Source organism: Rhizoctonia solani, chromosome 6, assembly GCF_016906535.1.
Source record: "Rhizoctonia solani chromosome 6, complete sequence".
NCBI lineage: Eukaryota > Fungi > Basidiomycota > Agaricomycetes > Cantharellales > Ceratobasidiaceae > Rhizoctonia > Rhizoctonia solani.
Genome location: NC_057375.1, coordinates 388,786 through 411,190, shown reverse-complemented (window position 1 = coordinate 411,190; position 22,405 = coordinate 388,786). Strand labels below are relative to the sequence as shown.

At 47.9% G+C, this 22,405-nt stretch overlaps 6 protein-coding genes across 6 annotated transcripts; 3 read left to right on the top strand and 3 right to left on the bottom strand.

Annotated features, from left to right (window-relative positions):
- Positions 1–528: 528 nt before the first annotated feature.
- On the top strand, positions 529–8,570 carry RhiXN_05590 (Transposon Ty3-G Gag-Pol polyprotein; the record flags this gene model as incomplete). Its single annotated transcript, XM_043325406.1, has 4 exons — positions 529–1,891; positions 2,009–2,320; positions 2,498–8,166; positions 8,217–8,570. The coding sequence occupies 4 exons, from the start codon at positions 529–531 to the stop codon at positions 8,568–8,570; spliced, it is 7,698 nt and encodes a 2,565-aa protein (XP_043180838.1).
- Positions 8,571–9,365: 795 nt separating this feature from the next.
- Positions 9,366–10,554, bottom strand: RhiXN_05589 (uncharacterized protein; the record flags this gene model as incomplete). The annotated part of the gene is made up of 2 exons (XM_043325405.1): positions 9,366–9,532; positions 9,588–10,554. 2 exons carry the CDS (start codon positions 10,552–10,554, stop codon positions 9,366–9,368), a joined length of 1,134 nt encoding a protein of 377 aa, XP_043180837.1.
- Positions 10,555–10,638: 84 nt separating this feature from the next.
- Positions 10,639–12,524, bottom strand: RhiXN_05588 (uncharacterized protein; the record flags this gene model as incomplete). Its single annotated transcript, XM_043325404.1, has 4 exons — positions 10,639–11,177; positions 11,247–11,604; positions 11,647–11,949; positions 12,000–12,524. 4 exons carry the CDS (start codon positions 12,522–12,524, stop codon positions 10,639–10,641), a joined length of 1,725 nt encoding a protein of 574 aa, XP_043180836.1.
- A 447-nt stretch (positions 12,525–12,971) lies between these two features.
- Positions 12,972–15,805, top strand: RhiXN_05587 (uncharacterized protein; the record flags this gene model as incomplete). Its single annotated transcript, XM_043325403.1, has 10 exons — positions 12,972–13,041; positions 13,091–13,360; positions 13,414–13,655; positions 13,704–13,770; positions 13,817–14,205; positions 14,305–14,529; positions 14,583–14,726; positions 14,782–14,946; positions 15,006–15,178; positions 15,241–15,805. The coding sequence occupies 10 exons, from the start codon at positions 12,972–12,974 to the stop codon at positions 15,803–15,805; spliced, it is 2,310 nt and encodes a 769-aa protein (XP_043180835.1).
- Positions 15,806–16,710: 905 nt separating this feature from the next.
- RhiXN_05586 (low temperature requirement protein LtrA) lies at positions 16,711–19,636 on the top strand (the record flags this gene model as incomplete). The annotated part of the gene is made up of 17 exons (XM_043325402.1): positions 16,711–16,736; positions 16,892–16,916; positions 16,973–17,029; positions 17,085–17,119; positions 17,172–17,236; positions 17,289–17,442; positions 17,497–17,525; positions 17,585–18,042; positions 18,094–18,322; positions 18,375–18,400; positions 18,452–18,727; positions 18,782–18,871; positions 18,932–18,982; positions 19,043–19,157; positions 19,209–19,359; positions 19,420–19,477; positions 19,535–19,636. 17 exons carry the CDS (start codon positions 16,711–16,713, stop codon positions 19,634–19,636), a joined length of 1,947 nt encoding a protein of 648 aa, XP_043180834.1.
- An 858-nt stretch (positions 19,637–20,494) lies between these two features.
- On the bottom strand, positions 20,495–22,390 carry RhiXN_05585 (ADP-ribosylation factor family; the record flags this gene model as incomplete). The annotated part of the gene is made up of 9 exons (XM_043325401.1): positions 20,495–20,966; positions 21,022–21,139; positions 21,201–21,285; positions 21,348–21,425; positions 21,477–21,542; positions 21,592–21,672; positions 21,728–21,843; positions 21,891–22,204; positions 22,254–22,390. The coding sequence occupies 9 exons, from the start codon at positions 22,388–22,390 to the stop codon at positions 20,495–20,497; spliced, it is 1,467 nt and encodes a 488-aa protein (XP_043180833.1).
- Between the last annotated feature and the right edge of the window lie 15 nt (positions 22,391–22,405).

Genomic DNA, 22,405 nt, shown 5'->3' with positions numbered 1-22,405 from the left:
AGTACCAAAGCTTGTTCAAACATTAGTAACCCTGTAAGGAATGCCTGATATTCGTATATTTACTCTACTATATGCGAACCCCTTACATAATCGAGTCGGCTATGCTCACCCGACTTACCACCTCGGCCCACCTGTCACTCTTCTCTATTGTTTGTATCTGATTTCTAACTATATACTCTCGTTTGGTTTATTCCGCTTACTCATGTACGAACCCCGTTGACCTTATAAGGTCCCGGGGGGGGGGGATCTTCTGATAACTGTCTTTACTTTCAACCACAACAATCGAGTGTTTTACGGATTGTCATTACCTCGGCGACACGGTCGCCATCGACGTTCGTATTTACAGTAGTGGACGATAAGTGAAACCTTACATTTTTTGACATACTAATTGCAACACTCGTATCGAGTTTATACTCGACGAACTTCGAACGACAGAGTGACGGGTTGGCCTCCGTTACACTGTCCCATTTTACTTTATTTTAATTTCTTCAATTGCTGATCGATCACAGAGAATAGTACGTACTGAACATGAGCAGGAGGTTGCGCAGCGGACGCAACTACGACGCATCCGAGGTTCCTACCGCCCCCAAGAGACGGGCCGATAAGCGCATGGCTCCGAAAACAGCCAACCGCGTGGAACCCGAGACGTCGAACAAGACCACTGATGAGCAAGCGATTGTACCAGCGAGAAGAGTACAGCTCACCTTTGGCACCATGCCCCAAGGCGCAAGAGAGCCTGGCGAGCGCATGGTAGTGCTGGGTGTCGGGAAGCGCCAGGGAATAGCCTTCGCCGACACCGAGGGAGTCAAGTTATCTCCCTCGGCCTATGTGGCCCTCACGCAACGAGCCCCACCTATCCGGAAGGTGTTGAGCTGGCCGTTGCCGATTAAAGAGACCCGCCGAGAAGCGGATGCCCCCATGAACAGGGAAGCGACCTCAGAACAGAGCGTCGAACTCGTCGAGCGAGCGTCGGTCGAGCAGACAAGCGCTCCCGCATATGCTGACGACCAGCGAGCAACTTCGGAAGTCCCTACGACCCCCAACATAGGCGCGGAAAGTAGGAGGGAATCGGACGACGAGATATTCGTAACGGCTAGGACGAGCCGTGTACTAAATGAGAGCATCGTCCTGGATGATGACGGCAAGCCCGTGTTAGCGCAATATATAGTTATTGATGAGAAGGAAAGCGAGACACCTTCCAAGAATAGTAAGCGCAAGCGTACCCGCCGTAAGTCTAAGGGTAAAGGCAAGGAAAAAGAGCTGGACATCAGTGTCAGCACCGAATCCAAGTCTACGGCTAATCATGAGGGCCTCACCTGGGACAAAGAGGTACGCCGAGCCAATGGCAACGACGGGGGCCCAGGCGATGTTGAGGAACTACCAGACGTTAGCGACTGGGTTAATCCTAACTGGTCACGATCGGATTACATACCCACGAGTGAAGGAGATTGTACCAAAGCTGAAAGCGGAAACGGAAGCGTCGAAGTAAACGCGCTGATATACGAGCTGGCGGATGAGTACGCATTTGATGATGAGGAGTATGCATCAGTACTCCGGAACCTGAGGAGCTCCAAAAGGTCAGAAAGCACTCACAGTCAGACAAGGGGGGCTGGACCATCGAGACAACCGCGCGTTACAATCAAGGAAGTCGATAGCGGGTCAGAGGACACAACAACAAGTCGCACCAGGTCACACAAGAGTAAGGGAAAGGCAAAGGCTAAGGCTAAAGGCAAGAAGAGGAAACGTCCTAGCCTGGGAGCCGCATTGGATGACCTAGAAGGGACGCGAGAGCGTCACGTACAACAAACAGACCCCCAAAGCACGCCAAACGCATACAGGGGCGGGGGATACCTGGAGGGTATCATAGAATCAACCCCGGCTAGGAAGTCTAGTAAGACAACCTGAACGGATATGGGGAAGGCCAGTGAACCCAGACGCAAGGAACGACAACGGGAGCGGTCGACTGAGAGAAGGCCCCCGTCACCATCTGAATCATCCGAGTCGTCAGAGACGGATAGCGATGAGACTGAATCCACGCATACAAGCAGGTATGGAGGTGGGGGACCTCCAGATCCATCAGATAGTGGATCCAAAACAGCCAACTCGTCCGACTCAAGCTGGACCGAATCGTTGGCACGATTGCGCGATGATAACCGTTGGAGGAATAGACAGCTGGAGGAATTAGTTGCAAAGCTCAAGAAGCAAAACAAGAAACTTGAGCAAAAGGTGGTCACGCAAGCGCGATCAGGATACAAGGCACAGTCACCCAAGACGTATAAGGGCAAAGCGGACATTGACAAGCTGGATATGTTCATATTCAGTTACAACCTATACATCAGTGATACTAGATTGAGCAACAGCAAGGCAGTGCTCACTGTCAGCTGATTCCTGGACGACAAGGCCGCGTCTTGGTACATGTTGAACATTGCACCGGACCCTGGAAGCTACTCAATGGAATCAATATATGTTGGACTATATGACTACTGCTTCCCACCAGATTTCAAGGACGACATGAGGAAGTTGTATAATGAAAAGAAGCAGGGAGATTTGGGCGTGCAAGATTATTTTGCCAAATTGGCTTGCTTACGAAGACGCTTACGGGAAGTCACAGACCACCAACATGTGCTGAGAGTTTGGGACGGTGCAGCCCAATATATTAAAGTGGGATGGGCACTCAAAGGCATGAGACCGGAAGCGACTACATGCAAAACATTGCAAGAAACAGCGCTGGACATAGAGCGCGCGCACAAGTACAAACGGTCAATTGAGAAATTGGGAAATGAGAAATTGGGATCAAGAAGGAACCAATTGCGTAGTCCTTTGCAAAAGCATGACCGTGCTTCTAATTACAAGAACCCAGGGGACAATCAAAGTGGCAGAAACCGCGGCAATAACAAAGGGACTGGATACAACAGTAACAGTAACGGTAACCGGCAGAACAAGCACCCAAACAAATACATGCGCGGCGGACAGGCAAAAGGCCGCGACGGACAGGAGAACCAGCAAAGAAAGCTTACCAACAAGAAGAAAGCCAAATTGAGGGCGGCTGGGCTCTGTTTTGAATGCAAACGATTGGGTCACCTGTCCAAGGATTGCCCAAAGTTCCACAAGGCCAAACCGTTGCATGTCAACGCAAACGCGGTTAAAGTACGCCCCAAGAGCAAGGTCAGGGTGTTGTTGGTCATGCTCAAAGAGCTAGACAAACTCACCAGGCTGAAGGAAAAAATTGAGATCAACGCAGTAGGCGTTGGGCGGAAGAACAAAGAACTGGGACCAAAACATGTTGAGCGAAACGCTATCAAGGTTAAGGACCACACGAGGAAGGTCCTGAACACGCTGATAGTTGAAGCCAAGCTCGAAGGCAAGTCTGTTTGCGTACTGTTAGATTTGGGATGTCAGACTGACATGGTATCCACAACCATTGTTGACCAACTCAGATTACCAAAAGTGAAACTCACAAAACCGCTGCAAGTACAGTTGGCAATGGCAGGGTTGCGAGGGACGCTACATTATGGTGTGAAAGCTAGAATAGAATACCAAGGAATTGATGAGTATCAAGATTTTGATGTGGGGAATTTAGACAACTACGACTTGATATTGGGAACACCATTCCTATTCCAACATAGCGTACAACTAAGTTTCAACCCATACGGGGTATACATCGGCTCTACAAAATCCCTACCACTTGATGGGGAGCAGGTTATACAGATTAACTTGTTGTCCGCAGACATTGTGGGACTGCGAATGGCGGAACTACGTGACATGCTCAGAAGTGAGGCGATGAGCGTGTGCAAACCTCAGGACGGAAACACGCCCCTGCCGCCGTTCCAAGCAATAAACCACCGAATACCTCTGGTGGATGAGCAGAGAACGTACCGCTTTAGACCCTCGAGATGTCCCGAAGCGCTTAAAGGACAATTTGAGTCAAAGGCGAGGGAATACTTGGGATCGGGACGCTGGAAGCATAGTACTGGCTCAAACGCGATACCAATGTTATTCATACCCAAGAAGAAAGACGGAAGTATTGAGCTACGCACCGTGTTAGACAAGCGCAAACAAAACGCAAATACGGTGAAAATGGCATCACCATTGCTGTTACCCAAAGATATCCTTGCCAAAGTCAGTAGGCATAAGTATCAAACGCTACTGGACGGGAAGGACGCTTACAAGCAAATTCAGGTGGTACCCAAAGACATGCATAAGACATTGTTCCACACGCCTATGGGGACTATGGTTAGTCACGTAATGCAGCAGGGGGACTGTAACGCGGGCGCAACATACCAAGCGCTGATGAACCACATTTTTGCGCCGTATATAGGAGTATTTATGTTCGTGTACCTAGACAACATAGTGATATTCTCAGATACAATAGAAGAACACGTTAAACATATTCGTACCATATTGGGGGTGCTCAAGCGCAAGAGACTCTTCCTGAGTCCAAGTAAGATGCAGTTCTTCACGGAAGAATTGCGTATACTGGGGCATATAGTCAACAAGAAGGGGATCAGAATGGACCCGCATAAAGTCAACTTGGTGTCCAAGTGGAAGACGCCTGAATCAAAAGAACAATTAGCTAGCTTTCTAGGTGCGGTTGGATACCTAGCACCAAACTGTCCAGGTATTTGCATACCAATGGCGCCGTTGGCTAAGAGAGCAAGTGGCAACACACCATTCAGATGGGGAGGCACCGAGGAACGTGCCTTCCGTGACACAATTAAACTGGTGGAAGAATTCCGTGATAGACATTGCGTGGCGCTCAAATATGGCAAGAACGAGTCACCCATATACCTAATTACAGACGCTAGCTTGACAGGGGCGAGCGGACTAGTAAGCCAAGGCAAAGAGTGGCAAACAGCGCAAGTAGCCGCGTTCTGGTCCGCCAAGTTCACCACGGCTCAACAGAACTACTCAGTCACGGACCGGGAAGCGTTAGCTGTGGTGTGTTCATTGGATAAATTTGGACCGTTACTACATGGGGTAGAGTTTACAATACTCAGCGATCACAAGGCACTGGAGTACCTACAGACTCAGAAGGATCTTAACCCGCAACAAATACGAATGTCAGAGAAACTGAGTCAGTTCAATTGCACAATTAAATACATTGAGGGATCAAAAAACGTCCTTGCGGACGCCCTATTGCAAATGTATAGTGAGGATAGGAAAGGCACAGAGCGTGCGGAGAGCAAGTTTGTACCAGACTACGAGGAGGGAGACAACATACGGGACGCACGCACGCGTAACCAATCAGTGACCCGACCAGTAGTAACTGGAATGGCAGCCAAGGTGGCGAGTGAGAGCCAGACCATGTCGGCAGGCGTCCAACGGAACCCGGAGCGCAAAAGAGTGGCCCCGGTTTGCTACGACCCGGAAATACCGGGAAGAGCGGGGCAAAGGATCAGGGCACCACATAACCAAGGAAATGAGCGCGTGAAAGAAAATTGGAACCCCGACATACGTGATGAATTTGTTGGGGAACAAATTGCGGAAGAGGACTTGAGAGAAACCAAGCCCAATGAAAGAGAAGAGACCTCACCAACAAGCGCTGAGCTGGAGGGCGGGAGTTGGGCGGACAACAAACAAGACAAGTGGGACCCGTTAGACCGCTCAGATCACCAACAGATCACAACGCTGGTGAAAGAGTTAGACGTGAATGAGGCAATAGCAAACAGCTACCAGAGTGACAAGGATTACGCAAGAATAGTGAATGAACCATTGCGTTTTGCTCAATTCAAGCTATGCAACAATTTACTATATTTCACAGAACACGGTAGGATGTACCTATGCGTCCCAGACACCACGGTTGGGGAATGGCACATAAGGACATTACTGATATCACACGCGCACTTGATAGTGTCACACCTAGGATACAAGAAGACATACGCATATATGAGGGAAAGTCTATATTGGAAAAATATGGCTAAAGACGTGGAGAAATTCTGTGCAGCATGCGTGTCTTGCGCATCATCCAAGAAGTTGACTCAGAAACTGTACGGGCTGCTGAAACCATTACCAGTACCCAAATACCTGTGGGCACAGATTGGCGTCGATTTCCTGGGACCATTAACGGAATCCGCAACCCTACTGGGTAAATTTGACATGGTATGCGTGGTAATCGACCACCTTACGTGCATGGCGCACTTGATACCAACAAGGTTGGACTACATGGCCCGCAACATGGCCAAGGTATTTCACGCAAATGTCTTTAGGCTGCATGGGGTACCCGAGATCATCATTAGCAATAGAGACAAGCTATTTACATTGATCTTCTGGAAGACGCTCTATGAACTATTAGGTACCAAACTGAGACTGTTGTTGGCGTTCCACCCACAGACAGACGGGCAGACCAAAAGACTCATACGCACGATACTGGCACTGATACGCGTGTGCATAAACCCAGCGTTGAGAGACTGGGCAACCAAATTACCTAGTATTGAGTTTGCAGTAAACTTGGCTAGATTGGAGACCACCGGGTTCAGTCCATTTGCACTGAATTACGGACAAACCCCACGTCCAATATTAGTGCAAACCAATACTGACATGTACGGGGTACGCAACGCGGCCCGCAACATCAAATACGCACTAATGATAGCACACAATGCCATCATTGGTTTGCGAATAAGTCAGATGGTCAAAGCTAACAGGCATAAAAGACCTTCACCATTTAAGACCAACGACTTAGTATATGTTAGTACCAAGAACATGAGAGTGCCGCTGGGGAAACCACACAAGTTATTGGCGCAATGGATTGGGCCAGTAAGAATAGACGGTGTGGTCAAGGAAGGGGCCACTTACCACGTAGAGTTGCCCAACAACTTGAAGCAAAGAGGAATAAAGCCAATATTCCACGCGTTGCTACTGAAACCACATGTACCATATGAGGATTGTTGCTTCCCGGGAAGGAACTACAAGCAGATAGCCTCCTTAGAAGCCAATGATGATGAATGGGCAGTTGAGCGGATAGGCGGACATTGCGGCAAGGGGAATAACGCAATGTTTGAGATAGTATGGCAATTGGGAGACCGTACCTGGGAATCATACCGCGTGGTACGGCACCTTGAGGCCCTAAGACAATATTTCGAAGCCTTAGGGATCAGCCGCACTAAAGAGCTACCGTGGAAAGAAGACGGGGAAGTACCGTACAATGAACTTAGTGATAGTGGGTCTGAAACCCTCAAATGCGCAAGCGTAAGGGTACTTAAGGAAGCAATATGGGAACCTCAACCGGTCATCAGCACCATATCTCACTGCCTAAGACTAGATCCTTTATTATCACACTTGACTCTATCTACAAAATGTACCACGGCCGGCAAAGACGCCGCAGTTGCAACCAAGAACAACAGCGGGATGCACCACCAGCGTACAACCCAGGACCCAACGAACAAGTCAATGCAGGCTTACTACGGCTGCTCAACATGGTGGCCCAGACCAGCCTCAAAACCGTTAGGGCAAGAAACGCCCCACTCCCCCAAAGGGGAAGGCAAGGACAGTTTGGGAGGCCAAACATGGCCAGGTCCCCGCATGTTGGGAGAGGTCAGATGGACCTGTACAAAGGTATTATTGGCGTCAGTACCAATGGGCCATTGCGTGCACGACCAAGAGAGCGGACTTACCAAGGGTCATCTACAGGAAGACGCCTTAAACGGCGACGCACTCGACTTAATGCTAGGAATTGCGGCCGATCACCTACCAGAAGCACGTTGGCCTCCCAGTCTAGCAAGGGATCCACCGTACAAGGAAGAAGTACCTCAACCAAGCACGGACAAAGAACGCAAACGGGAAGAAAACAAGCGCGTACCCAATCCAGTCCCTACAACCCTACCGGATCCGGTCGAGAGGGGACCGGCGAATCATCCAAGGAGACCAGCGACGGAACCAACCCAGGCGGGGACAATTGGACAGCAAGTCAACAAACTGGCAAGGAAGGTATTGCTGGCAATTCTCTTGGTCGAGAACGTCATATCAGTAACCACAACTCTAAGCAAACGCGTGAAGAGGACTCACCAGCGGGTCATAGACAGGGAGTGGGACATCATGGAAGACATGTCCCGTATTGCGCTTCAAGCACTAAGGATAGAAGACAAACCCAGGATTGGGGACGCAAACTACCCCCAGGAGCTGATCAGGAGGGCGTATCCCATGCCCCAGATGCCAGAGTTGACGGAGAGGGTGATTGACGACCTCATACTGGGGATCGAGGAGCACTGGGCAACGTTCAGGGGGAACAAGGCGACTTTGAGACACTACGTACTGTCAAGGCTCCCAAATCCAGCATTGGAGAGGACAAGGACAAGCCCTCACCTGGTAGCAACGCAGGAGCCGAGCCGGCCATTGTTGGCGACCAAGACGACCCAGATGTCCGCGATGCCACTGACCACGTTGCCAAGTGGACCAACCTTGGGCCAGACATCAAGATGTGGGACGCCGACAAGGGACTCAAGACCATTGAGCCTGAACAACCTTGCATCTCCCCAAGGAAGCTTGAACTCAAGCAATCTTCTACGCGTCGAGGATCTGATCAAAACGACGGAAAAGGAGGAGAGCAAACCAACGGAGGAAAGGGAAGGAAGTGAATAAGGTGGCTATATGCCACCTGGAGGGCGAGTGTAAGCATCAGGAAAAACGGTTTTCCTCCGTAGATGTCAATGTCTACAGTCCTCTACGGTAGACCTCTCTCTCTCTCCGTAGAAGCAAAGTAACCCCATGCTTCTACGTAGACTATCATATGACTTTGTAGTGCCTACTTGTGTTAGTTACATTGGCAAGTTGGCAGAGGGGCTCAAACGTGATGAGTACAGTATCTCTAAACACCCAAGCGGCACGTGACCATTAGGTCTTGTCGCAGAGTTGGGGCTCCGAACACTCCAAATTGGAATTGGTGCTTAAACTTGTTTGATAATATCCACTTTGGAAGCTTCAGAGCGTTCTGATGTGGCCTATTGTTGATCCAGGCACGCATTCAAACTCAAAGCCAATCTGTACGCAAATTGTGTGTATACCTTGTGATACGTGACTATACTAAGATACTAAGATAACAACAAAATGCTCAAACCAAAAGTAGAATATACATGCGCAAAATATTGACTATTAATGGATAGAAATGTAACCAACTATTGGGAAGCATGTCAACCAATGTTTGTGAACCAGAATATTACTTACTTTGTTCACTTTGTTGCGCCAGTTTGGCGCCAGTGATGCGCAAGTTCAAAGAGGAAAAAGCTTGCATACTTGTTGAATAGAAACCTACGACACAAAGATAATATATTGGTCTTGCGTGCCAGGTCTAGCTCAGCCGTGGCGGACCCATAGTGAGGCGCAATATGACATGTAAGTTTGATCTCCGACAACGGCATGACGATTGCGAGGCATCAACCATTGGGTGCCATTGAGTGGGCAGTCTTGTATAGATGGGTGCAGACGTCAAAGGACAAGTGGAAGGGGTTGAAAAGCTCGGCATAAATGAGTTTCTTGTTGTATAAGTGTTGTAAATGATCCGGAAGTTCAAAGATTGCTCGGACGCGACATGCGCAATACCCTACATAAAAAAAGAGTAATTTTTACCAGGACGCCTAGATGTGTGAGAGACTCACAATGTAACCCATCACTTTTGTTGTCGTGTATGAATAACGCAGTGTCATACTCCGCCTCCCTTTTTGGCTGGCCATGCTCATCAACAACCATAGGGAATGCACAAATGACATTGGTTTTCTTGTCCTTGGTAGGTTTGAACGGAGGTGGGCTATGAATAAGGCAACATTGCCTCCATATTTGATACTTGTCGCTGGGTGAGATGACAAGGTCGCGTGCGTATAGGTTGTGTTGCTTGAGGAACAATTTGACAGCTGGAAGAAGTTTGGTGGCCCCATGTTTGGCAATAAGATGCGCGGCAGTGGCAACTAGGGTAGGCTTCTTTGAGTGTTTGATAGCTGGTTCTGGATAGAAGACTGATGGGCCATCCTGTTGGCCCGTTTCACTGTCAATCTGACACTCCTTGGCCCATGTTCCGTTGTTGACGTCCCTGCACTCCAGATCAACCTTGGGATCCCCATCCCTGTTGGCCCCAAGCTCGTCTTTGGCAACTATGGCCTCCTTGTCAATACGGCCCTTGTCTTTGTCTTTGTCTTTGTCTTTGTCTTTGTCTTTGTCTTTGTCTTTGTCTTTGTCTTTGTCTTTGTCTTTGTCTTTGTCTTTGTCGTTGCCTTTGTCTTCATCTTTGTCTTCACCCTTGTCCTTGCTTTTGTCACCTAGAGTGAGCTGGTTCACTCCCCCAATAAACACCTTGTCGTCCCCATAATCACCGTCTTCATCTTCTAGACACAGAGGCTTGTCATCCGGGGAATCGCCAATCTTTGGAGCTTGTTGGTCATCCAGGTGCGCACGATGCATTGCAATTGCTTCAATTCGTTGAAGGTATGTTGCCATTTGTTGGATTACCTCCTTCTTGTTTGACGCATGGAACCCTTCCTTGGCACACGGTATATGCAACCGTTCAGGCAACTTGGTGTTAAACCCATCCGGAGTACCAAGCTCGCAAATGTAGTTTATGTAGTGGAGCATTGCATGGAGCTTTGCGATCATGTGAAAGGTGCGTACCGGTCCCTTTTTCTTTGTAGGATCCTGCTCCCCCAATGCTCCTAATTGTCAAAAGATTTCTTTATTTTCATGGAGCTCTTGAACGTATTCATCCATCTCCACCAGATTGTCTTCTGTTAGCTCCAATGAATGCGCAAGATACATGAAGCGCGTCAACGCACGCGCGCATGCCATAACCTCTGGTTCTTGGTCTGCAACAATTGGTAAGAACAATTTACACTGAGCCTTGGCCTCTTTCCCGGTCCAGCAACTGATTTTTGTAACGCCTTTCTTGAAGTGCCGCAAATCGTGGTGGGGGGACATTGCAATATACCGGTTATCGAACTCTTTTGCTCCTACAACATGTGCCGACCATTTTGAGAGGTGGTCTTTGAACATGCCCTTGTATAGCTGGTGCAGTAGGTCCGGGGGGCAAAGTGTTCCAGTGTCTACCCATGGTAAGTCGGCCCAAAATGGTTTGATGTCCACTAAACCAAGGGTTTCAAATACAGCTGAACCCTCCCTGCAATGCTGCTCAATCGCCTCCAGGGTCCTTTCACGATTGCAAAGTGGATAGTTGGTATAATCGCCACATTTGTCAGGCGGCACTTCACAGGTAGGACAGTAGGGTTGTCAAATAATTGCATACTTGCACTGCTCAACAAAATCGAGCATACCACCACAGAACACAGGGTATATGCGCCGCACAAATCCATCTGAGCAGACAACCTTGACCCCATGCTTGCCTGCCTTGATCAAGGGCTCCACCAGCTTACGCATACAAGCGTGGAATAACTTGCGCTTTAAGTGCGCTTTCTTCACTGGGTCCGGTTTGCAGTCCAGGCTCATCACCGGTATGTAACCAATCAAAACCATTGCTTGTTTTGATATTTGACGACGGGTATGTTTGGGGATATTTCCTATGGTCAAGTATACGCAATGCGCCTTTTGATTGCCGACATGGACGGTAAGTGTGGTTTTGTCAGACGCAAGGAATGTTGGGATCAGGGTTGCGTGTTTGTCAGGGTGCATTTTCTATATGTGACGGTGAGTACGTTTGGATGCCCAACAAATTACTAGACTCGCCTGAAGGTTCCATATGCGGTTCGCAGCCATGGTCTTGCCAAACTTTTGTGTCTCACGGGTTGGACTTGTCCACACACGGGTAGGTTGCCATTGGATTAGATGCTTGAAGGTAGGGTTTTTACACATCTTGCTAATAGCGAGTAGTGAATCTTGGTGCCAAAGTTGCCCATGTTCAGACCCGTTGCTCCCAACAAGCTTCATTGTTGTGATGTTCCAGTTGAGCCCACGCGGTAGGTACTTATCAACGTCCATGATCATTTCACGGTTATTGTTCCAGGGGGTTGTACCCTGGAACTATTCTTCTCTGTGAGTCAATTTGCTTTGTGGCTGGTAAAATAACTTACCTGCTCCAATTTGAGTAGTTTTGTCCGCTTTTTGCTGGACATTCCCAAAGTTACAAGTAGTTCAGCAACTTTGAACACCTTGGGATCAGAGAGGGGGCCAACGTCTTTGCGGGTTTGTCCCAGTTGGTTAAGTTCTTGCTCAGTGGCTGGTTGAATCGGTGCCCCTGCAGTTGCAACTGGAAAATGCTTGACAAACGATTTGGTCCCTTGTATGCGCTCGTGCTTGGGCTGTTCAGCCTCCTCACTCTTGGTGGCGTAAAGTTCATCCCATGGTATGTCAATAGCTTCCATTTTGATATCGTCCAAAGCATCTTTGTTGATAATATCCAGCTGCTCAACCTCATGTTCCTGGGTATATGCGTCACCAACCCCTGCTTCTGCTTTGGCTATTGATGCCCTGTGCTCCTCGATACACGCCCCCTTTCTGCTGACGTGGATATTATAGCCGCGTTGAGACAAAAACAACTCAGAACAATATTCACAGGTATATTGCTCTTGGCGAGCGGCTTGTTGTCTTGCAGGCATTAAGGTAGGTTGGTCAAGAGGTAGATCATTCCATTAATCCGTTTGTGTTATTTAACATATTTTTTCGACTCCCCAGGTAGTCCACCCAGCCCGCACAAACCTATACTTTGCACTCTTGTTGAATGACTGTAGGTGTCCATTGCGTGTAAGTCCATTGCCACTTATGCTAAATATGGTAGGGCTGAACTTCCTAGTTTCAGGTTGCTTTCAGACCGCCTTTTGACTGTGTTCCGACTGTATCCCAACCGCTTCCACTGTTAAATACCCGCGGGTATGTTGACAGGCATTTTCTCGCTGCTTGTGCCACAGTCAAAAATATGAAATTGTTTATCATACCTGAATTGGTAATTGTACATTGACGTGACGGACCCTGGCCAAAGGATGCGCAACACCGTTTGTTGTGTTGTTACTCGTCTTTTGTCCCCCCTCCCCCACTCTTAGCAAAAAATGGTAGATTCAGGTTCAAAACGGACACTACGCATGGACCCACCACGCGCAAAACGCGCTGAACAGAATGGTGAGTTTGTCCGACCTGTATTAGTACCTCAACTCACCGGCCGGCACAGACAAAGACATGGATTGGCTTAGGCGATTCCGGGAAACCAAGAAACGCAAGGAGAACATTCAAGAGCAGTACAAGATGCTCTCTCAGCAGCAACTCCACGAGGAGGTCCACGAGGAGGATGGAAGGGACGATTCAGCCGTCAATAACAAGAGTGGGTCCGACTTGGACAAAGAGGATACACCCGCGCCTCCCATAAAGAGGGGGGCCAAGGTTGGATCTACTGCTACCGCAAGTGCCAAAGCTACTGTGAAGACAAATGCTCAAGCAAATGGTGTGTTCATTTCAACTTGGTTGTGTTTGTTTTACGCTAATTTAACCAACTAGCTCATAAGGGAGCTGCCGCAAATAAGCTACTCCCTTCATCTGGTAACGCAACTGTCAATGAGGCCACGCTCAAATCTCAGCTAGTTGCAAATATTGCAATGCGCAACCGCCGGGCCAATCATTTCAACTTCTTGTTGAAGGAGCTGAGAATGGTTTGGGAGAACGGCAACATGCGTTTGACACTGGCGCCCACCGTGCAAGCTGCAGAAAGCACAGTTGGGGGCCTTACTAGCAATGAAGAGGTATGGTATTGGTTAATATATGCCTTATCCACTACTTACTTGCAGTAGCTTCAAGATTTGGGTACGGTCCAGGCAGACAACCCTAGTAATGCAAAGGGGACAAAGACTCGGAAAGGTATGCAATATTACCATTAGAAACAGACGCTAATTGTACTCTCTAGGACCTCTGTACAAGGGGGGCACACGTCTTCATATTAGAAGCGAATCTTGGGCATCAAGTGTATCGACTGCGCTCTTGGTTCGCTCAAGCTCTCCTGGGCTATTAAACCCATCTTCTCTATCAACAACCTTGTCTCGTATATTGCCACGGCAGCCCTTGTTATCCTCAGCAAATCGCAATAATACTCCCGTGATCGTTAATTCCCACCGTCCTGCCCCCTTCAAGAAGCATATACCCACATTGTCCATCATGGCAACCACTAACAGGCTCCGAGATGCTCCCCCGGCACGACCCCGTCTTGCTCATTCTGATTTGGTGACTGCCATTGACTGGGATGTGGATTCTGATGACAAAAAGGCAGAACTCAAGCAAATTGAGCAAGACAGCACGGTATATGAACTGGGAGAAACAAGCTGTGACAAAGATGGACCGGCGAGTATTTTGACAAGTATTTTGACAATTAAAATTGAACCAACTAGCTGTTTATAGAAAAAAAAAGGGAAATCCAAGTCAAGCGACTATCAAGGGTTGGTTTGGGAGATTTTAGAGGCCACCCTTGACAAAGTTTTTGCTATCCTTCTCACTGAGGGATTTTTTATCGAACCAAAGCAACTCGACGAGTTGATCGCACGTACGTGGCGTTTCTGCGCCAGCAGGGTTGTTGATGATCCTACCTTGAATTGTTATTCTATAAGTATCAACAAACTACGAGCGGTGAGCAACTCATGTTTATTACACAACGGGAGTAGCGCCTGAACACTTTGCAGATTAAATATTGTATTACTAGCTGGCAAGGAAAGCTGAAGGACGCAATCAAGCCAAAGATTCCCGGGGAATATGGTCTGACAAGAGCCCCTGCACAGGGTAAAACTAAAATTGAAAAACTTTTAAACCATGGCTTCCATACGCAAGTACGTAGCTTTATCGGATATGTGGGATTTATCAGGTATTTACTATTTACAACAGCCTGGTGCAAAGCCGCGTACAGGGTACTACAAACACCCGTTCCTGCAAACCGCATGTGATGTGACAGTTTTTACCAAACAAAAGGGCAAGCCACCAATTGGGACAAAATTTTCCAAGATGTTTGTGAAAATGCCGCTGCCAACAATAGCCCTCCTTTGCGCAATTGTAAGTTCATTTTAATGTTGGAACCTAGGGTTGACGCCAATATGGGTATCATCTAAAAGATTCACTTTCTACTTGAAACATATCACAGCAACGAGGAAGAACACGACGACACGATTGTTAGGGAGATGTTGGAAGAATATTACAAGGATCATTTAGACAACCTGCTCACCCTGGCCAAAGTTGACCCAGACGCAATTGATTGTATCCAGACAGGTATGTACCAACGTGGAATGTAAGTGGTTATTTACTATCTACATGTTTTCTTCATCACTAACTACATCCCGTTTGAACCAGTAAACAAGCACCTATCAAGCCTGCCATGATTGCAAAGTCCAAAGCCAAGGCAAATAGCCGCCGGCTCTCAATTAAGGATATCGTCTGTTTGGAACCTGGGCCCTTGATGGATTGCAAGGGTGAGGCGGATAGCAAAAGCGAGTTAAATAGTTGGGGTGGGAGCAAAAAACGACGCAAAGACAATTGGGAGGAGCAGGAGGAGCAGGAAGGGAGCAAAAATGAGGAGGGTAGTGCGGCTGCTGGCGCCAGCACTGATACCGACCCCGATGTCAATGCCAACGCGGATATCAATGCCAAGGGAGAGGGAAAGCAGGAATCGGGCAAGGCTTTGGACGTGATCAAAGTCGGGCCCAACAACGGGTGGACAGCTGGTGGCGAGGAGAATGGGCGGGCCGGCAGGAAACGCAAAGATAGGAACGGGAAGGGGGCGGAGAGAGCGCCGGTCATAGGCAAGGCCTCAAGCAAGGCAGGCGAGGGAGAGGAGGTGGACAAGGGAGAGGGCGAACCGGCATCAAGGGGTGCAAAGAAGACAATTGCAACACCGAGAACGCCAAGAATATTTTGACTACGGTCCACCGTTTGACAGCCCCTCAGCACGGAAGATGCGCCCAAGGCAGAGAGCAAAGAGGCGCAGAAGGACAAAGAATATGGACGCAAGGGGGCAAGCAAAGTTGGGAGAAACAGAAATGGAGAAAATAGTGGCAGCAAACGGAAGTCCCGCGTGGGTGGGAATACCAATAATGAGCCTGAGCTGAGAAAGAGAACGAGGAGACCGGCTCTCGTTGGGGTGTGAGTTTATTGAAGCACTATTTTATTTGCCCCCAAAATCTATATTTTCTCCGGTCGTATTTTCTTTCCATCGCACACGCGTGTATATACGTTGCATGCCTGTTGAGAATCACATTTAGTTAATCTACGATCATTCAAACGTGTACAGCAACTGTTGAGTCTACGGTAGATAACAAAGGATACGTATAGGGTTGGTCAAACAACTACATCGTAGAAAGGGGCGTCTACAGTAGAAATATAGACCGCTACGGTAGAAATATGGACCTCTACGTAGAGGTACTGGTGATCCAATGCTACAAACGTCTACAGGCGTCTACGTAGACATTTCCTTTTTCTCTGATGAGGAATGCCTGATATTCGTATATTTACTCTACTATATGCGAACCCCTTACATAATCGAGTCGGCTATGCTCACCCGACTTACCACCTCGGCCCACCTGTCACTCTTCTCTATTGTTTGTATCTGATTTCTAACTATATACTCTCGTTTGGTTTATTCCGCTTACTCATGTACGAACCCCGTTGACCTTATAAGGTCCCGGGGGGGGGATCTTCTGATAACTGTCTTTACTTTCAACCACAACAATCGAGTGTTTTACGGATTGTCATTACCTCGGCGACACGGTCGCCATCGACGTTCGTATTTACAGTAGTGGACGATAAGTGAAACCTTACAAACCCATGCCGGTCCCACCTGGGTCAACCTGGTGTGTATTTCCCCCCCTCGGTGGTACTTTCTCCGCTTACTAATATTCTTTTTTCTCTGAGTTTTACGATCTGGCTTGGACAGCTACTTTCTCGACTCTCACACAGTAGGTTATAGCGTATATCCGATGATATTACAAAGGCTGACCAAACACAGGAACGGTAATTTTAATGACGCTTGGGTAAGCTTCTTGCATCTTTCTGGCGATACTATACTAAAAATGGCTGCGGTTATCAGGACACTGTGTCCTATATCGCATTCTTTCTTGTGGTTTGGTGGCTGTGGGCGTCCCAGGTAGGTGCAGAGACCCAGCGAGAAATTCCAAGCATCCTGATCAAAGTCAAACTAGACTTTGTACAGCATTCATTTCTACACCAACGACTGGTAAGGCAGTGTGTTGCTTTAATATATGATCTTTGAAACTGAATTGTACTAGGTTCCATCTTCTTTCGCTCTTCCTACAACTGGTTATATTTGGGCTCTTGGCTGCCACCACTCGTGGTATGCAACTTACTCACCTCGCCTAACAGAAAGTTTTTCATCACGAGAGCAGGGTACGACGTTACCGCCTACATCTTGAAATCCCCTGGGGCGGACAGGCTGGATCCACAAACGGTGGATCAGATGTTTGATCCCGATCGATATCAGAAAGATAGAATAGCTTCCTATTCGATGAGAGTGATCGCATTCGCCCTTGCTGCAAGCCGGTAAGAACTACAGTTCTAGTGAGCGGAACAATTTCTCAATATGCATTAATTCAGCGCGATACATTGGTTCCAGCATATATTTGGTGAGTATTAATGATGCAAATTTTCTCGTAGGATCTCGGTCTTGATTACGTTGATTTAGTGTTAAACTATGCTCGCCGTACCGCTAAAGAACTGAAGCTGTCGGTCCCATTGAAGCTCCGTGTTCTTCCGGTAGGACTGGCAGTCTCGAACAGTATGTTTTGGGCCGCAGCAGTGGTGACACTGTCATCGAGGGGGAAGACCGTTTCTGGTGCCAAGCTCAAGTTCATATTATGGGCTGCTGGATTGGTATCAGAGGTTCTACTACATGGAGTTATGGAACACCTAAAATGGCAGGATATTAGCTTTGGGCCTTTGAAATGGTCAAATAGCTCAAAAGACACTTCTCATGAATATGTTCCAGCTCAGCCTGAATTGCATGAGCTGCAACCAGTGTCCTCGAATGGCCAGTCATCGCAGTCTACCTCCGCCCGCAAGAAACGAATTTGGCCGATTCCTCGCTCCAATGTGCAACTTCGTGAGAGATTAGAAGGAATTACGACGGTCATACTTGGAGAGGTAGGCTATCTCATAGATTCGTGAAAGGCAAACTAAACAACGCGGATGTAGGGCATAAATGGGATAGCCGGCACATTTTACGCAGTCATTGCTGCACCTGAATTGGGAGAACAAGTGTATACCAATCTCGCTTCTGCGGCGATCATCGTCTATCTATTGGCCTACTTGTACTTTGAAGGACCTACTGCCAATCGAAACCCTAAAGGAAGTGGTCTTCGACAAATGATGTGGCTGCTACTGCATCTTCCCTTTATGCTATCTATCATGCTGCTTCTACTTGGTGGGTTTCTCTGTAGTCGTTTGATCGCATACCACCTGACTTATGTTTCTAGGGGTCAAAAACCAATTCTTGCTGACGGTAAGTCGCACATAATGGCTTGTCTCAAGTCATAGGAATAACACCATACAGAGCTACCTGTCAACCGCAACAGAAACTTTCGACAAGTTTGATACCAAGCTGTGGCAGGAAGAAATAGATCCCACTGACAGCAATTCAGCGGAAAACAGCTCTATCAAATGGTTCCTACTCAAGCGTGGGTTGAAGTGGGCGGACGAGTTCAATGAGCTGCGCGCGAGGCTCACGCACAATGGATCTGCCCCCCTCGATGCCTCTGAGGAAGATTCTGACGTTATTACGATATGGTACATGCAGCTTTACCTCAAAATTATGCTAAAGGTTTATGAGGTGAATTCGTTTGAAACGGGGACCATCGTGGTATACTGATCAGTGTGATTCAAGACTTTTATGGGAGGAAGTAAGGTAATTGACTCTGAGACACAAGTCAAAATTCAACAGTACTATCAAGCGAATTCTACACTTGTTATTGAGGTTCGCCGCCTAAGGTCTTCAATGTTTGTGCCCCGCATTGAAACTAACTCAATCATGTAGGACATGCACCTACCCTACGATGCGGCGCCTTCCTCTTATCATTCTGAACAGGTTAGTATATATGTAAACCCCTCTCATTTATTGGCCCATTCTGATCCATTCTTATCTAAGATTATTGACAAGCTACTGGGATCCAGCGTGCTAGGGGCTCGCTATATAGCCGGTCTCGCGGCAATAATCCTCATTTCTCTGGGGATAATGAATCGGATACACTCTAAGCCACGAGGTACGTATTAAGTAAATGGTCATTAACGAATAACTGACAGATCTTTTTCAGATCGTTTCCAGTGGGGTATCATCCTCACACGGATTTTAATGGGCGTTGCTCTACTTTTTCTTCTCCTGCTAAATATTGGCCATTATCAATCATTGTGGGTCGCGGAGTACGACGAATATCTACAAGCTGGGGTTTTCAAGTGGATATTAAAGTAATTAATTATTCAGCCAACCTCAAAATTAAAAGCATCTGACCTCTAACGCTATCACAGGTGGTCGGTTCTTCCCACACTCGCTGCCGCATTTATGATCGAGTTCTTCATCGAGTTGGTAAGCCTACGCTACACCTGTGTTCCTCGACGATACCAGCTGCTAACTCGTCTGCAGGCCCTGCACCGCCTTGCGGGACTTGCGATTGCGCGTAAACGGGGTCGATTAAATGGACCCTTGCGGCGTGCATTCTTCAGGCCGCTAAACCGACCTAAATAGCCTCATTAAACTTTAGTTAGCTTCATCACAGCAGTGTTTATATGCTATAATTATATTTATCAGGGAATGTGCGATGTTTTCAGCCCTAGAAGTAGTGAAAAGGCCTATATTTGAAATAGGGCTCCGATAAGTATCTACATTAGCATAGGTTCAAGCTGCTCGCGCTACTCTCTTATCTCATATGCATACCCCATTGTGAACCAGCGTTATTTATCGCATTTCAATAGCTATTTCTACATTTAAAGGGAAAGCGACGCACTTATGATCTACGTGGCTGAAGACGAGCCACTACACCTTTCGCAAATGCTATTAGTGTTCTCTTCGACGCCGTCTTGTCAAAATGAGAAGAACTCAGGGTGAAATACAAAGAAAATGAGATCTTGTTACCCAGATATGCTGAGAACTTAAGGACGTATAGAAGTAATAACAATGATCGAGTACCTTGCACAGAGACAGTTGGATATTTAGACTCGGCGATATTAAAGGCTCGCTTCTGGTGGCGTACCAACGGTAGGGACGGTCATGTATCAGCGGTATTTAGAGACCCAGCAAAACTACGAGCCACCTGATTCGGGCCCAGGTCGATATTTTAGAGATATAAGGAAACGCACGCCTGCAAGATGAGATATGGAAAGTATGGAAAGAATTCAAATCGACACTTGGTACACACTCATCTTTGGCCGAGTATCTTGGGGTCGATGACTCGAACTGCAGATTTACGCCAGAGATGGCTCATCGATACCGAATATTCTATTAATCCTGGAGCACAATCGTACCGGTACACACAGCATATATGGGATGTGCAAACCCCGCTAACGGAACCAGCCTGCCAAGTGCTTACCACTAAAAGCAAACATGTCAAAACAAACCTGCCAGATCCGCGAACGGGTCCTTGGCCCCCTGCTGTGGCTGCTGTTGTGGCGGAGGCGGGGCAGAGGGAGTAGCAGAGCTAGGGCGAGGAGTTGTAGGGAGCATGATGCCCCCGAATTGAGACTGAGACGTGGGCGTGGCCGCCCCACCGAACGGGGACGCGGCTCCACTACCCAGGTGGGGTGGAACCACAGTTTGGGCAGGGGCACCGAACTGAGGAGTGGGAGAGAAAAATGGCTGTGTGCCAAATTGGTTCAGTTGTGATGCTTGGGGTTGGTTGAATGCGGCCATAACGTTGGCTCGAGCGTTCAATTGAGGTGGAGGGGAGGTGGAGGAACTAGTTGGAGCAGCAGGAGTTGAAGAGCCGAACAACCCGTCTAGGTCGTTTGCTGGACCAGATGACGCAGGTGTGGCAGACGCTTCATCGTCCCCAAAGAAGTCTATTAAATTATCTTTGGGCCTATATTGAAGCTACTAAATTTGTCTGTGTCAAAAGTTCGAACCAAGGGACCTACGCATTCGTATTTGATGTAGACGCTACTGGCTCGATGGTCGCCGAGTAGTCCCCTTTTTGGTACCGCTCGTACCGCTCAATAACGTTGTTAATCATATCATTCATGTGAAGAAAGGTATCTGTGTAAATGAAGCCTCGTTAACTCCACGGACATTTCGATAGCCATTGACCGGAACTAACCAAGAGACTCTGGGTCACCCTCTTCAGCTTCCCCGATCCATTTTTGAATCTTGGGTCTGGCCTGCCGTAAGACGCCAGCGACTTGCTTTATACCCACAAGATTAGAGTGAGCGGTTTCACATAAAATATCGGGATCTTGATGCTTACATCGTACGCATCACCTTTGGCGAATTTCTCCCCTCGTGACACATCGAAATTGTCAAGAAGCTCATTCAGTAAGATCACCTGTCAACGAGCGTCGATCAGCCCTGAAGATACAACAGGATAAAGACCAACCTTGGCCTGCAGTTTATCCAGTTCGTGCATGGTTTGTTTTCGGTAGTCTGGTTTGGATTCGGGATTCTGGACACAATGTTGGTCTCGGTTAGTAATGACAATCGGATGCACTGACCGCTCCAGAAAGGCTCTTCATCAATTCTTGTGCAGCTGCCAAATCGCGAGGTGTTCCTCTTCGAATAAGTTCTTGTAATTTCTAGCTTGTGGATATCGATCAGACCCAGCTTCCCTGCGAATAACTTTGGCCCTACCGCAGATTGAGCATCTCGGTCCTCTTGCTCTAATTCCTCCGGACTCTTGAGATTAGCGGTAGCTTCGGTGGGTTGCAAATTTTGAGTCGTCCTTGGGGCATCCCGGAATCGATACCCTGAAGACTATGAGTGTGGCTAGGATCGTTTTGACCGATATACAAACCTTTGTACCCCAAAAGTCTATGCATGTCTTTGATGTTTCCCAAGTCTTCCTTCCATCGAGATTCTTTGCATATCGTCTCCCTCCATTCGTGAATCAAGTCCAGAATACGTGTCATAATTGGGCCGGGGAACGGTGGTGGCCTTTCCGGGAAACGTCGGACTAGCTCATTCAAGAATTCTTTCGTCGCGATCTGGAGATGAAAAAGGTGACCGAGCGAGTTAACCAGGGTTTGTAAGAGGTTCAAGGCAAGAATGGACACGTGTGGGTTCCGATGATTAATGTTGTGCACTATGGCCATGGCAGCCTCGCGAGGACTAAAAAAGGTGAGAACATACGAAGATGGAGTTAAACTAGATATCTCACGTATTCGCTTTCTTCTTTTTGATGTATTCGACCAGCTCCAAGTTCAACGCATAATTTGGCTCGTGAAGTGAGGGGTCACATGCACGCTGGACCATGAGCTCCACCGGAGAAATTGAGTTCCATGAGTTTTGCAGCATATTCAGGCACAAAGT